At 35.1% G+C, this 15233-nt stretch overlaps 1 protein-coding gene across 5 annotated transcripts in view; it reads right to left on the bottom strand.

Annotated features, from left to right (window-relative positions):
- Positions 1–2413: 2413 nt before the first annotated feature.
- KIF14 (kinesin family member 14) overlaps positions 2414–15233 on the bottom strand; it is a 57738-nt gene continuing 44918 nt past the window's right edge. For all 5 annotated transcript variants that reach the window (XM_079106051.1, XM_079106048.1, XM_079106049.1 and 2 more), the window contains 7 exons: positions 12202–12426; positions 11824–12008; positions 9519–9677; positions 8835–8957; positions 6036–6110; positions 4839–4974; positions 2414–4475 (listed from right to left, as the gene is read on the bottom strand). In XM_079106051.1, the coding sequence (XP_078962177.1) occupies positions 4096–4475; positions 4839–4974; positions 6036–6110; positions 8835–8957; positions 9519–9677; positions 11824–12008; positions 12202–12426 (1283 nt within the window). In that variant the 3' untranslated portion in view covers positions 2414–4095. The remainder of the gene's footprint in view (positions 4476–4838; positions 4975–6035; positions 6111–8834; positions 8958–9518; positions 9678–11823; positions 12009–12201; positions 12427–15233) is intronic.

Below are 15233 nucleotides of genomic sequence, written 5' to 3'. Positions count from 1 at the left end.
ACAATCTGGGCTGATGCGAACTTGCAATGGGGACACATCCTTTCCATTTCTTCACCCCTTATTCCATTTCTTCACCCTTAACCTCAGGATAAACCAGAGATGTGATGTCCAAAGATGTTAGGGAAGAGATGAAAACTCAAGAGAAATGAGAAAGAGGCAAAATGTTTCATACTAATTTTAGAACTTATGTTATTCTGAGGATTTTTAAAATGATACTCTTCCCTCTACAAGTAATCAAGCCAGGCACAGCGGTACATGTCTGCAGCTGCTGCTACTTCAGAGGCTGAGGCAGGAGGACCTGACCCCAGGAGCTCCAGGTCAGCCTAGACAACACAGCAAGACTCTGTCAATCCATTAACCAATCAATCAACTGAAAATAATTGAGATGGCAGTGAGGACCAGGAAACAGACTTTAAAGTAAACACAAATGGTGACCTATAGCAATGTAAGAGAGCAGAAAGAGTATAGGTTTTGGTATTCAACAAACCAGAATCCTTGTGCCTCCTCCATCTGTGTGACCTTATGCTAGTTACTTAATGTCTCTCACCCTTAATTTTGTTAATCTGTCAAAAAGTGGAAATAATGGTACCTTATGTGTGAATGTGAACATATTGTGAAAATCAAATGAGATCATGTTTGGAAAACATTAAACCCAGTGTAAGTACTCAACAAAGTTACAGTATAAGATCATAGGAAATATTAGCTCTGACTATTTTTGTTAGGGAGGATCCATGGTCAGAAGGTAGATGCTGTTCATATGCTAATATGTCCCAGGGTTCCTAAGAAGAAGAAAAATGCCCCATGGACACTTTAGGATAATCCAGGCTGCTATCACTTGCAGAAGTCATGAGCTGCCTAAAAGGTTTTTCTATCTTAGAAAGCCTAAAAAATAATAGATTCAGAATTAGAATCTCTGATTCTCTGGGCTCATGGCCATCCCACAAAAGGAAATAAGCATAGTATCAGGAGCCATCTGCTTAATCAAAAGAGTTTGCCCCTGAATTGCCCTGAATAAATTAGCAAAGCCCTTGGTGTTTCCTGTGTTCAGTGTGTCTAGAGGTCTTCTGAATTAGCATAGTGTTGTAAACAACGGGGGTCCAACAAGTTGGGTCTCTCAGAAGTCCATGACACAAGGCAATCTAATCTTTCTCAGGTCTCTGTGACTTCACACCAAAGATGTACCAAGCATTAAGTAAATAATTGTTGGAATAAGTGAATAAACCCAGCTACCAGGTGATATTAAAATGAACCAAATAGCTACATTCCACATCTAAGAATTCCATACATATTGGTCAAAGGAAGATGAAAAAACTCGGCATTGATTACATCATGCAATGACCATAACTTACAAGACACAGAGTACAAACTTACCTGTTGAATCAAGCGCAGAAAGCTGGGCACATCTGCTTTCTTTGAAATGAACCAAATTACTAATTTCTACACCTTTCCCCCTCTGGGAGAAGTGAATTTTCATCTTCCATACGTAGGCAACAACTTAAAATGCTTATTGGCATATAGTCAGGCTTAGCAATTTCAAGTATTCTAGTCAGCTAACAAAATAAAACAATTTTTTTTTTGCTAAAAAACTCAGAAAGGTCCCATGGAGAACACACATCACACTATATGTTACTTAAGAGTAGTGAGATATCATTTATTTATCTTTACTTCAGTTTATTATCATGGATCAAAATGTTGGTAGATATATTTTCAAATACACCATGTTTAAAGGACTGCAATAAAACTTTGTACAATGGTATGCACTTGTGCCAAGTGTGATCTCCTACACTTAATAAGGGTTCAGAAATTAGTAATGGAAGAAAGGATGGACAGTGACACTTACCAGAAATCAATTACTCTCCAGGAGTTATTCCTACGTTTTTCTCATTTAATGCTCACAAACAGTCCATGAGGTAGGTATTACTTTTCTTCCTGCAGATGAGAAAAGGAGTGTGAAGACAGTAATTGTCTAAGGTTTTGTAAATTACTTAGCAGCCTGAGATCCACATTCCAAATGTGTGAAAAATATGTCCAACTCCAAAACTCATGCTCTTTCCACAACAGCACATGGAAATAAATCTATTTCAGGCATAAACAACTAAAGGGAGGCACAACAGAGTTTAAAAAAAAAAAAAAAAAAAAACTAGGTAGGGGGTTGGGGTGTAACTTAGTGGTACAGTACATACTTAGAATGTGGAAGGACCTGGGTTTAATCCCCAAGAGGAAGAGAGGGAGGGAGGAAAACTAAGTAGCTGTCATATTTATTTAGTGCTTCCTATTTATTTGATTTGCAATACAAAGATAGCTATCATCAATGTAAAGCTATTATAGCACTTTTGAATCAGAAGTTAATGTAAAATTTTTTTTAAATCAATAAAATAAAATATCTTAGACCAAGAGACAATTCTGAAGCTGACAAGATTTATTAAAGGCATTCTCTTTATGTCTTTTCAGAGCATATGATTTTAATAGCCCACATGTTTTCAACATTCAGTCAAATACAGTATAACAAATTATTTAGCATAAATATATATATACACAATATTTTACAAAGACACTGTTTCTGACAATGAAATCATGAGTTTTGAAAGCAGAAACTGAAGATTAAATATTGAACATCAAGATGAAAACTATTATTCTGATACTTTAGGAAGTTTTTAAAGGAAGTACAGCCTTCAGGAAAAATCCTTATGTATATGTATACTCTATCAAATTTGATAGTAAAAGTGCTGACCAGAATTTACCATGACCAGAATTGATTTGCAATCTCCCTAACATGGAAATCATCAGATCTATTCAAGGAACTGACAGTCGGTTTCAACTAGTTATATCAGGTGGTATCTATCTGAAAAAAATCATTCTCAGGAAAATGCTAATGTCACTCAAGCAGAGTTACTAAGTATCTTTTCAAATCACACATATTTTTGAGGTAAAAACTATCAGATTATTTCCATAATGGAAGACCCTACCAGTAGAATAATATCTTTATTACTTGATCATAGGTAAAGGGTTTTTAAAGCTATGAAATATAATAAGGATTTTGTGTGTGTGTGTGTGTGTGTGTGTTTGTGTATGATGCTGGGGACTGAACTCAGGGGTGCTCTACCACTAAGCTACACCCCCAGTCCTTTTCATTTTATTTTTCTAATTCTGAGACACGGTCTTGCTAAGTTGCTAAGGTTGGCCTGGAACTTGTGCTCTTCCTGCCTCAGTCTCACAAGTGGCTGGGATTACAAGTTATACCCAGTTTATAATTAGGGTCTTTAATCTTCATCAGATCATACACAAACCCTTTCATTACACCTTTAGCAAAGCAAGCAATGTCAAGAAAAGAACCAGCCTCTGATCTCCCAAATGGGATTCTGACATTTCATTAGTTTTAAATTACTCTAATATAGTCCCATTTTGAAACAGATAACACAGTAAATTATTATGCCAGTAAATCATATTACTAATATGTAATTATACTATATACTTAGGTAATATTTATAATTTGTAAAGAAATAGGAAATCATGCCTCAAACATGTATAGTATTAAAAATGGGAAACCAGTTAACTCTTCGAAAAAGTTTTAGATTTAAGAATGCAAATAAACTGTCTGGTTAAATTTGTATTGGCAATTTCACCATAAATCTCATCCTAGCTATTTGCAGGGAAGAGAATGCACAGGCCCAAAGGTATACTGATTATTCATGTTTCCACCATTTATGAAAAAATAACCATGTACAAACACACTGACGAAGCACAAGAGATGGTATATCAGTGTTAAACATAAAATTCAAGACAACTGAAAAACTGAAAGACACAACCATTCACTCGGTCCTGAATTCCTAATTTCATTCTCTTGGCTAAATGTTCCAATATAGCAAACACCCATTTAAAATTGTCAGCTGAGAAAATTCTGAGTGCACATTTTGGCATTTTGAAATGATTCCATAATGCTTATCTTGTCCACACTCAGTGTAAGGTCATCAACAGACTGGACTTCTTTGAAATAAATACACTGATTTCTTTTCATATTCTCCTGCATAAGGAAAACTGCCTACCAAGTTTTCTTTTTTTTTCATGGATGATCACCAAGTGCCTATGTGCTGGCACTCACACCCACTGAATCCTACTGGGCATGCATCCCTCCGAGCTCACTGCCGGGGACATATTGTCCTGCAGTTCGTAGACATACTTTGGTACACCTTTATTCCTATTGCAGTCAGTCCTACTTGATTTGGATTGCTCCTCTTCTTCTCCAGTGTCTTGATTACAAAATTCCTGAGGTCTCAACAAATCAGGTCTTTCTTCAGATTCAAAACATAAGAGAAGTGACTTAGTTAGAGATTCTAGTTTCCTGTGACTCGCTTGTATTTGCTTCTCACAGCTATCGACGGAAGTGGAGAGGTCCCTGAAGTCATTGTGAACATCACTCGTCAAGTTACAAATAGTTTCAACACAATTCTTAAGAAGATGTATATCAGTGTGGCATCCTAGGCAAAAGGAGAAGAAAGAGTTAATTACCCTTTCCAGTTTTTGTCAAGTATTTATGACTGTTATGATTCCAGATATGCCTTAAGGCAAAGTGACTCTTATCAAGACAATTATAAACTAGTCACTATGATTCTGCTAAAGTGTTTATCTGCTATATAAGCAATTATGTAGGCAGAAGTGCTCACATGCATGTTAGGTCCCCACTTGATTATACAAGTTCCTGTGCTGGTAATAACTATTATCAATGCAACAGTACTCAGTGGGTTTTAGTTAGTGAGCTAGGCTAAGAAAGAAAAGGCAAAATGTCTAAGAGTCCTTAAAATATATTACTCTGATTACAAATTCTACTTTAGAGCATTTACCTCTCAGTGCAGAAATAATAACTTGAATGGTTTTCTCTAAACAATGTTTTAACTTCAAGAATTCTGGGGCAAGATTAGATATCTTCTTGGAATTCTGGTATCCAGAGTCTTCTTGTACTTGAGTTCTGAAACTTTTCTGTGCAAATAAATAGTTTTAAAAATATGTAACAGGCTACATGGAGGTATGATATTAATTTCCAGAATATTATCTTTAAGAAAGAGAGTTTAAGTTCCTTATCAATGCTTAACTCTATTTCTGTAAGCAAAACCAAATTACAATATTACTATTTTTCAAAAAAATAAGACTTTTTTTCAACTAATTTTGAACCAAAGTCCTATCATCCAGTTATATGTGAATGGAATAAAGCAGTTCCATTTGTTATCAAATCCATAAAAGACAAACTTATTTAATTTTTAAGAATTCGGGGCTGGGGAGATAGCTCAGTTGGTAAAGTGCGTGCCTTACAAGCACAGGGCCCTGGGTTCAATCCCCAACACCACAAAAAAAAAAAAAAAAAAAAAAAGAATTCAACTTTAAGCTGGGCAGTTTGGGAGGCTGAGGCAGGAGTATCACAAGCTCAAAGCCAGCCTCAGCAATTTAGAGAGGCCCTAAGCAACTTAGTAAGGTCCTAAGCAACTGACTCAAAATAAAAAATAAAAAGGGTTGGGGATGTGCCTCAGTGATTGAGAGTCACTGGGTTCAATCCCTGGTTTAAAAAAAAAAAAAAAAATTAACTCTGTATCCTATCTGTTTTATTTAAGTAAAAAATTTCATGGCATAGAAATTGTTCTCATTTTTAACATACTGATTACATAGTTTCTATTTTTCTGTTTAACTATGGCATAAGCATAAAATAATTTGTCTACTTCACATGCATTTTTAAATCTTGGAGCACACTGATTATTAAGCAATTTTAGCCTATGATGAATGACCATCCAAACAAAAGCTGATAGTAGCTATTAAGAAACAGATAACTAATATTAATAAATTTCTATGAAATCTATTACTAAAACTAGAAAGTTATGATACCCAAGAGGAAGTAGCTAGAGAACTATAGGTTTCAATTAAATATGTACTAAGGAGCTATCTCTGGCTAAGGACAAAAAAATGAAATAAAAATATCTGCAGTTGAACCAAGTAAAATGATTAAATATACTAAACAAAATAAAATGAAAACAATTTAAAGCTTTTCTTACTTTTTTCCATTCAGAAAAGATATTTTCAAGAGAGCTGATCAATCCCATGGCACTATCTTTCATCTGTTTAGTAACCTGTGGAGAATGTTAAAATATTTTATTGTACAAACAATCATTAAGAAATGTAAAAACTGGAATTGGATGGTACCAGATAGGGGGAAAAGTTCTAGTCTAGAAGCCAGAGGATTGAAATTCTATCTCTAGGATTGCTTGAGAGTATTTAGATCATATAAGTGAAATTTCTTTAAAAATAAATTGCACATGGATTTGTGTATTAAATATAGACACTCTCTGATTTTAATAGAATCTGCCTTTTATTTAAATGTTTATATGAATAAAATTTCTAAAACTTCCCTTGGAAGGAAGTGAGGTGACTAACACATCCAGAAAATATTCTTTAAGAACTTTCCAAACGTTTTCTTCTTTGATTCTCAATTATGGCCTTACGCTTCATATGGTACTGCCCCTCGGTCTTAACTCCTAAGACTCAGAACCAGGGTGGGCGCTCCAACTCAAATCCTAAACCTTTGCTTTTACATTGCTCAATGCTGCCCTCTAATGTGTAGCTTTAATTTCTGCCAGGGGATTCTGTTTAAGTATCTAACTGGCTTTACCAACAGAATTCTTCCCTAGGTAAAACTCAGAATTTGCTCTATGTGGTATAATAAATTTTAAAAATCCAAATTCTTTTTTCCTAGTGACTGCAGCCTTAAAATGTGACTCCAATGCCTTGTATGTTTGAGCCTATTTTGAGCCAATTTCTTTGAATATTCTATTTTTTTCTGTTGGAGGTTCTTATACATTTTAAGTATAAGAATATAAAACAAAATTTCACCACAAACAACAAAGTATAACTTTGGAAGAAGGTAGAGAAATGAGAAGTTGGATAGAATTCTGCATGAAAAGGCAGTTAATACAAATTATATATAAGATAGGCCTGATCCGTTTTCTGTTTATTTCCTCAAAACAAAAACAAAGTTAACATCTACACCTACTTTAACAGCTTATTAATAAGCACATTCACATACTTTATTTCATCTTCACTTTCATTAACTTATTTCTATACCCTTTTGTATTTATTGACTGAAAAATTCTACAAACAGAATTCCAGTGATAGATACAAAATGCACAAAGTGCAAGAGGCAGATACACAGAGAAAAAAAAACATGTGCAAGCAAGATGGGTGACAGGATTTGCCAGGCACTATATTTAGCATTCTTGAAGACACTGCTTCTTATTCTCATATAATCCTCAGAATAATTTTATGGAATAAATATGATCGTCCCCACCTTTAAAACAGAACAACTGAGGCACAGGTAAGTTATTCAAGGCTAAATTGGAAGTAGGAGAGCAGCTTAATGTTCTGATACAAAATCACTGATGTGAATGCCCCCAGAAAAACATTTAGTTCAGGATAATTGGATCAAGAAACGTCTGTTTCCCTGCACAGCAAAGGAAACAATTAAAAATGTGAAGAAAGAACCTACAGAATTGGAGAAAATCTCTGCTAGCTACTTTTCTGACAAAGGATTAATATTTACAATGTATAAAGATTTCAAAGACTTCAATTCAAAAACCAAATAGCCCAATTAATGAATGGGCAAGTGAATTAAACAGAAACTTCTCAAAAAAAAAAAAAAAGAATACAAATGGTCAACAAATATATGAAAAAATATTCAACATCATTATCAATTAGGGAAATGCAAATCAAAACTACCCTGAGATTTCATCTTACACTGGTCAGAATGGCAGTCATCAAGAATACAAACAGTAATAAATGCTGAAGAGGACGTGAGCAAAAGGAACACTATTTCCATAGTGGTACAATCACTACAGAAATTAGTATGGAGGTTCCTCAAAAACTAGGCACAGAACCACCATATGACCCAACTGTACCACTCCTAAAGAACTAAAGTCATCATACTACTGTGATACATGCATACCCATGTTTACAGCAGCACAATTCACAATAGCCAAACTATGGAACCAGACTAGGTGTCCATCAACAGATGAATGGATAAAGAAAGTGAGTGGTATACATATGCAATGGAGTTTTTTTCAGCCATAAAGAAGAATTAAATAATGTCATTTGCGGGAAAATGGATGGAACTAGAAACCACTATGTTAAATAAAATAAGACAAACTCAGAAGGACAGGGTCATATGTTTTCTCTCATATGTGGACGCTAGAGAGGAAAAAGGAAAAGAAAGGTGGGGGAGCAGGGATCTAGTGAAAATCAAAGGGAGATTAGTAGAAGAAAGGGATCAGAGAGGGAGGACTCTGGAGGGAGGGAGAAAGCACTGGGGAGGGATATCGGACGAACTATATCGTTAAATCAGGTGCATTTATGAATATGTAACTACAAATCCCATCATTATACACAACTATAATAATACACCAATAAAACAATGTGGAAAGGAAACAAAGAAAAAGAAATGTTAGCTTCCATTCTAAGATGGAAGAGTGGGGACCTAAACAAAAATAAAGAAGAAAAAGACAACCAGAGAATGAACACTAGGTGTCACTACCATACTCTGCTCTGCTTAGGAGTGTATCTTTGGACTGAACTCTAACTGCAAATAGCTGTGACAGCTAGCAAAAGGTTAAAAGGCTGCAGCAACTCAAGAATAACTTGGGAAAGATCATCATGACATAATGGTATCATTGGTCCCTTCAATAAAAAATAATCCAACACAAACTAAGATATAAAAATTTATAAAAATCATATTCACTGCATTAAACTATTTTTTAATCAACTTTATAATTATCTGGTATAGAACATTCTTTTGTTCATCTTACCTCATTTTGTACACACTGCCTTAAGAGGTCATGCTTAAATTCTTTTGCTTTTTCCAGTCCAGAATCTAATAGAATCTTCATTCCTGAGCCTACACCATCACAAATAGCACCCATGAAATCCTCCTAGGAAAAATGTTCAAGCATTAACTGTGTTAAATTCAATTTTTAAAATTTTTTTTAAATATAAGATAATTGAGTTATTATTAAGTTCAACTAAAGCTAGACTAAGAACTAAGAGTCTACTAGGAAATCAAATTAGCAGAACTATTTAGTATTTCACATATAACATGTAAAGAATGTTTATCATCTTAGGAAGGACACTATTTTGCTGGAAACACAGTAACATTCTAACATAACATTGTGTTTTCTTTAGCATAAGTGATAAAAGCAAGTAAATATAAATTTTCTAGAATGACAGAAGTTTTCATATGTTGATTGGGTGAGAAAACCTTCCATGGTAGGTGGCCATGATCAAACCAAGGACCCAAAAGGCAAAGTAAGGTTTGTAAAATCATCGGGTATACTTAATCAATTTAGACTGGAACAATTTTAAATCTCATTGCCAAACAAAAATACAAATTATTTTGAAAAATAAAATGTACCTTTTATGTTTAGTGACACTAAAATAAAAAGCTCTAATGTTCCCTCTGATCAAGTCTTTCAAAACTCACGCTGACAAATTACCTGGATACTGGCAGACTTATTGTTACCATTTTCCAGAAAATACAGCTTGTTCCCTTTCAGAACTGCTAACTGTCCCACATACTTAACAGCTTGTTGTATAATTTGGATCACTTTATTTTGAGCCTCTTTTACCATTGATGAAATATCTGAACAGCATCCCTACAAGATAAAAACAGATCAGTGTGTCAGATTCATGAGATTATAAAGGGATGCTAAAGACTAGATAGGGAATGGGGTGTGGTTCAGTGGTAGAATATATGCTTGGCATGGGCTGGCTTCAATCCTCAGCATCAAAAATAAAAAAATAAATAATCCAAAGAAAATAAATTCTGCATTCCTTGACATAATGACATATGATAGAACCAGAAACATGCAGCCCTATGGCTACTGAAGGTGACAGTATGAATAAGATATAGCAGACTCTCCTCTCCAAGACCTTACACACTTCTAGGAGACATAGGGCAAGTGAGAAATAAGTAGATAAGAGAGAGAATTGATAAGTGAATGCAAAGAAAGGAACAAAGTGGTGGCCTTTTGCCTTTCAACTTTTCCTGTCCTTACAAGCATCTAATAGATAGTGTTTTTCTTTTCTCAGGGAAGAAGGAAAAAAGGGAGAAAAAGATAAAAATCCAAAATCTTCAAACTAAAGGATTCCCATAGCTAGAGAAAAATAAGGGAAAGGAGGCAATGGGGCGGGGGGATTAGATAACATAAATATATAGGGAAGATAAGTAGAGTGGAAGGTAGAGAATGAGAGGAAGGGAGAGGGGGGAAATGAGAGGAAATATGGATTGAATTTAACAAAATCATGCTACATGCATATACAAAGGTACCAAAGGGAACTTAACCTTTATACACATGTAGAAAGTACCAATCAAAAATAAATAAAGGAGTGAAAAGATGATCAATAAATCAGAGGAGGGAGAATGGAGGAGGAGGGAGGGGAGGAAAAGGGTGGGGATGGTGATTGAAACAAGTTGCTAGCATGTATGATTTTGTCAAAATGAACCCAACTACTATGTATAACTATAATGTTCTAACAATTTAAAAAAGCTAAACAAAGAAAAATGTCCCTTACAGCTCAAAAAAAAAAAAAAAAAAAAAAAAAAAGAAGGGCGGGGGAGCTTCCCACATGCACTCAGAGCACACATATCTAAAGGCATAGGGAAGCTTCTCACAAACTGTTCTTTTTGTTCCCTGCCCACTGCAGCAGCTCTTAGAATACTTCTCTGGCCCTTCTTTCTGGAAGATGCTAACTGTGTTGCTACAAGGTAAGGATTCTCAAACCATACTTCACTGGAAAGTGCAGTCAGTACCCCAGTTTTGCCAGCTTCACATAAGATTTTCATGGGCTCAACCCAACTTCCCCTCCAAGCCACCTGGCTCTCCATCCTTGGTTCTCTATATAAAATAGAGAATCCTATGGTAATTTCCAGAAACTTCCATCAAAAGAAAGCACAAATAGTATAATTCCAGTGATTTGGGAGGCTGAAGCAGGAGACTTACAGGTTCAAGGCCAGCCTCAGCAACTTAGCAAGGCCCTAAGAACTTAGTGAGACCCTGTCTCAAAATAAAAAAATTAAAAGGGGTGGGGAGTGGCTCCATGGTAAAGTTCCCCTGGGTTCAATCCCCAGTACCAAAAAAAAAAAAAAAAAAAAGAAGGCATGCTTGATCTTTTCCTGCTCTGTCACTTCTTCCACCCTGCTGCACTGAACTTGGGTGGAGTTCCATCATAGCAGACCATGAATTCAAGGGCCATGTTTTAGGCACCATAGAAGGGCTTATAACTAATTCAGCATGAGCTGAAACTCAATCCATAGCCAGAGCAAGACTACTTCTCTCCCCATGACAGAGCTAGACTGCTTCCCTTCACAACTGCTTCTCTTACCTGTACCCATTAGTGAAGGTCAGCAGAGAATAATGGTACAGTATGAACTCTGGGCCCAAGACAGTATGGGTTAAAATACAACTTCATGTTCACATCTGATCAGTTATGTGACACCAGATGGGCTACATATCTTCCCAGAACCTCCATTTCATTACTTATAAAACAGTGATAGCAGTACCACTTTTAGGGTTCTTATGAAGATTAAATGAGTAAATCACTTAAGATCACTGGTACACAGAGAACCATGTAAGTCCTGGTACAACAAATCAATTACAAACATCCACAGTCATAGGATTTCAAAACAAAAAGCACCTCTTAAAAATACTACAGATCTAATTTTTGGAAGATGCAGCTAGTGGAAAGTCAATAAATATTGAATAAATGAATGCATCAAATAATACTAAGGAATCAATTTACCTGTAAAAATAACTGTAAGTAGCCTCCCAGTTTTTTAACTTCTTGTCTCAATTCATCTTCAAATGTTGCTACATCAGTACAAGGTAGAAAATCACTCAGCCAGTGTTTGATTAAAACCACAAGCTGCTCAAAAGCACAAGCAATTTGGATAATAAGCGACTGGGCTGCTCGATCACAAGAGAACACTTTGAAAGAAGAAAGATAGATTATTGGAAGAAATAATCTCCAAATAAAAGAACCCACATATGATCACTAGTAAAACATTTTAACATTTTAAAAGATGCCTGCTGGATATGTCAAATAATCATTCAAAAAACAAAGTATAATGTGCAGAAAATAATCATCATGTGAGTTAGAAAAAGCAGTGGGATTGCTTACAGTTATCTTGACTTTCTTCATCTTGTTCTTCATGGGCTTTGGAAATGGCAAACAGCCCATTATAAATTTTAAGAAAATTATTTATCAGGCTATCTGCTATAGTTTTTTCTTCATCATAACCCTGTCCAAGAAAATCTACTGATGAGCCAATCAATTCTTTGCAAATTCCAGGGAGATATGATTCTGCCGAATTTGAACAAATGGTGCTTGATTTCTCCATTAAGCCTACATCAAACAGAAAATAGTCATAAGCCTAGTTTTCAGGTACTATACTTTCAAACAAATGTATTAATGCAGGCATATTATAGAATCATCAGCCGGTAACTTCAAAATAGTGTTCTAATTCCAATACATCCTTATTTCTACATGCCAAAGTGAAAAGTGAAAATTAACCCCTCAATTGCACCAGTTCACAGGGTTAGCAGCTCTTTAACCACAGGTAGGTAACAGAGAATTCAAACAACCCATGAACCCATTGGTTTACTTACTTTGTGATAGGGATTAATTTTCCCTTATACCTGAGGAACTCTAAATTGATGAAATAATGGTAATTACATAAAATTAGAAAGTGTTTAATTCATAAACTGGAAAAGTTGGCAACAATCAACTATATAAGAAGAAATGTCTCAGTACCTCTGCTTTATAAGAGTTGTTTCTCAAGGTGTATGATATGACCCAGACAGGCAGAAGTAATGAGCTATCTACAGTTAATACAGCATACCTCTGGGAGTTAGACTTCTAGAAACCATTAATTTTCTAAGCACTGTCCAAACCAGAAGTAAATAGAAAGGCTTGAAAGAGCTCATTTGGATCCTCCAGAAATAACTTTATCCTGCAGTGCTAACATATGAGTATAATGGTTCTTGTTCAATATGCAAACAGTAGTTTTCTGGTCTACTCTACATGTGATTAGAAGAGTAACCTAAAAGGGAGGTAGAATAAAGGGATAGGGTGGGAAATATCAGCTCAAAGATAAGAATTTGATGTGGAAAGAAGAAAAAAAAAGTTACCAAATTCAAAGCTACATGTTAATAGACTTTTTATTTATTTATTTATTTTATTGTAAACAAATGGGGTACAACTTGTTTCTGTTTGTAGATGAGGTAGAGGCATACCATTTGTGTAATCATATATTTACATAGGGTAATGGTGTTTGATTCATTCTGTTATTTTTTCCTTACCCTCCACCCCTCCCACCCCTCTTTTCCCTCTATACAGTCCCTCCTTCCTCCATTCGTGGTTAATAGACTTCTGAAAATTACTTTTGTAAGACATCTGACTCTCAAACAACAATGAATAAGTAAGCTGCTACAAGATATATATCTTTTTATTTTTCTGATAAATTAAAAAAAATCTACAGCATATTTTGTTCTACCTTAAATAAGTAGGATCATAATCATCTCTTTAAAAGATAATGTTATGATAAGAAAGGAGACCCTTCTTTCTTTATAGTCAACATGAGATATAATTCCTTTTATGGCTACTCATATTCCTTAGGACCTTTATTAAATAGATTATTACACAGTAATGTTAAAACTTTCTATTTACTAAGATAAAATTCATAAACTACAAAGTACACATATCTTTAGTGCACAGCTTGTTTTTTTTTTTTTTCTAACATATGTACGTGTCTGTGTAACCCCCACTTAGATCAGTTCACACAACATTTTCACCATCACCAGGTTTCCTCTTCCCAGTTAATACCCAGAAATAGAGGTAAGCACTATTCTGTTCTCAACTACTATAATCTATTGTGACAGAAGCCATAGTTTTGTCTGTTCTTAAACTTCATATAAATAGAATCAACAGCATGTATTCTTTCATATCTGGCTTCTGTCACTCAGCATTATGTTTTGGTGATTCATTTAGGTGACTCTGTAAATCACTCATTCCTTGATTTTTATTGTTGTGTAGTAGGTTTTTTGTTTTTTTCTTTCCATCTTTTTTTTTTGGGGGGGGGGTGCTGGGGATTGAACCCAGGGCTCTGTGCATTCGAGGCAAGCACTCTACCAACTGAGCAATATCCCCAGCCCTGTCCTGTTCTTTTTTGATATGGAGTCTTACTGTGTTGCCCATATTGGCCCTGAACTCTGGGCTCAAAGAATGCTTCTGTGTCAGTCTCCCAAGTAGCTGAGACTAGGTGCTCATCATCACACCCAACTGGAAGTAGTTTTTAAAATTTAATTATATAGGTAGTTCTACATACAAATTTATAGTGTAGCCTCTCTTCTATATATAAGTTAATGTTATAATGAATATTGGTATGACATAATTATTCAGAGAAATAATTTCTATAGCTTTTATTTTTTTTTTTTATTTTTATTTTTTGGTAGTGCTGGGGATTGAACCCAGGGTTTTGCACATGCTAAAAAAGTACACTCTACCACTGAGTTATGCCCCTAAACATTTTTGTCAATTAAAGTGGAGGAGGACTGGAGATGTGGCTCATTAGTAGAGCACTTGCTCAGCATTTGTGAGGCCTGGGTTGGATTCTCCACACCACAAACACACAACCCAAAAAAAAAAAAAAAGAGAAGAAAAGTAATTTTATAATAGATAACATATGCCTTACACAAAATTTAGAAAGAACCAAAGAGTATGCAGTAAAAGGAAAGTCTCTTCACCTGTCCTGACCCTATTCCCCAACTGACTCTGGGGGGATACAGTAATTCTTCAGAGAGATCTTATTCATTTATAAGAATCTATGTATACATCTTGCTTTTACCCTTCATGCAAATCATAGTACATAATATATAATCTTTGTGTTTTGTCTTTTTCACTTCTGAGTGAAATAATTTTTTATTCACTTATAAACATATGTGTCTTCGACATTTGAATTGCCAATCTATTAATAAGTTTTAAAATAAATCACAGCATACAGAATTTTAAGAAGTGGAAGAGGCTGTCCAACCCACCCTCCTTATTTTACAGAGGAAACAGAAGTTCTAGGAAATGAAATGATTTGCACAAGAACATGAAGCAAGTGGTAGAGCCAGGACTTGGTGCTTTTCTTACGATACAGAAAACTTGAA

This window comes from Sciurus vulgaris (assembly GCF_902686455.1).
Source record: "Sciurus vulgaris genome assembly, chromosome: 12".
Classification (NCBI taxonomy): Eukaryota; Metazoa; Chordata; class Mammalia; order Rodentia; family Sciuridae; genus Sciurus; species Sciurus vulgaris.
This window is presented reverse-complemented; position numbering and strand designations above follow the sequence as displayed.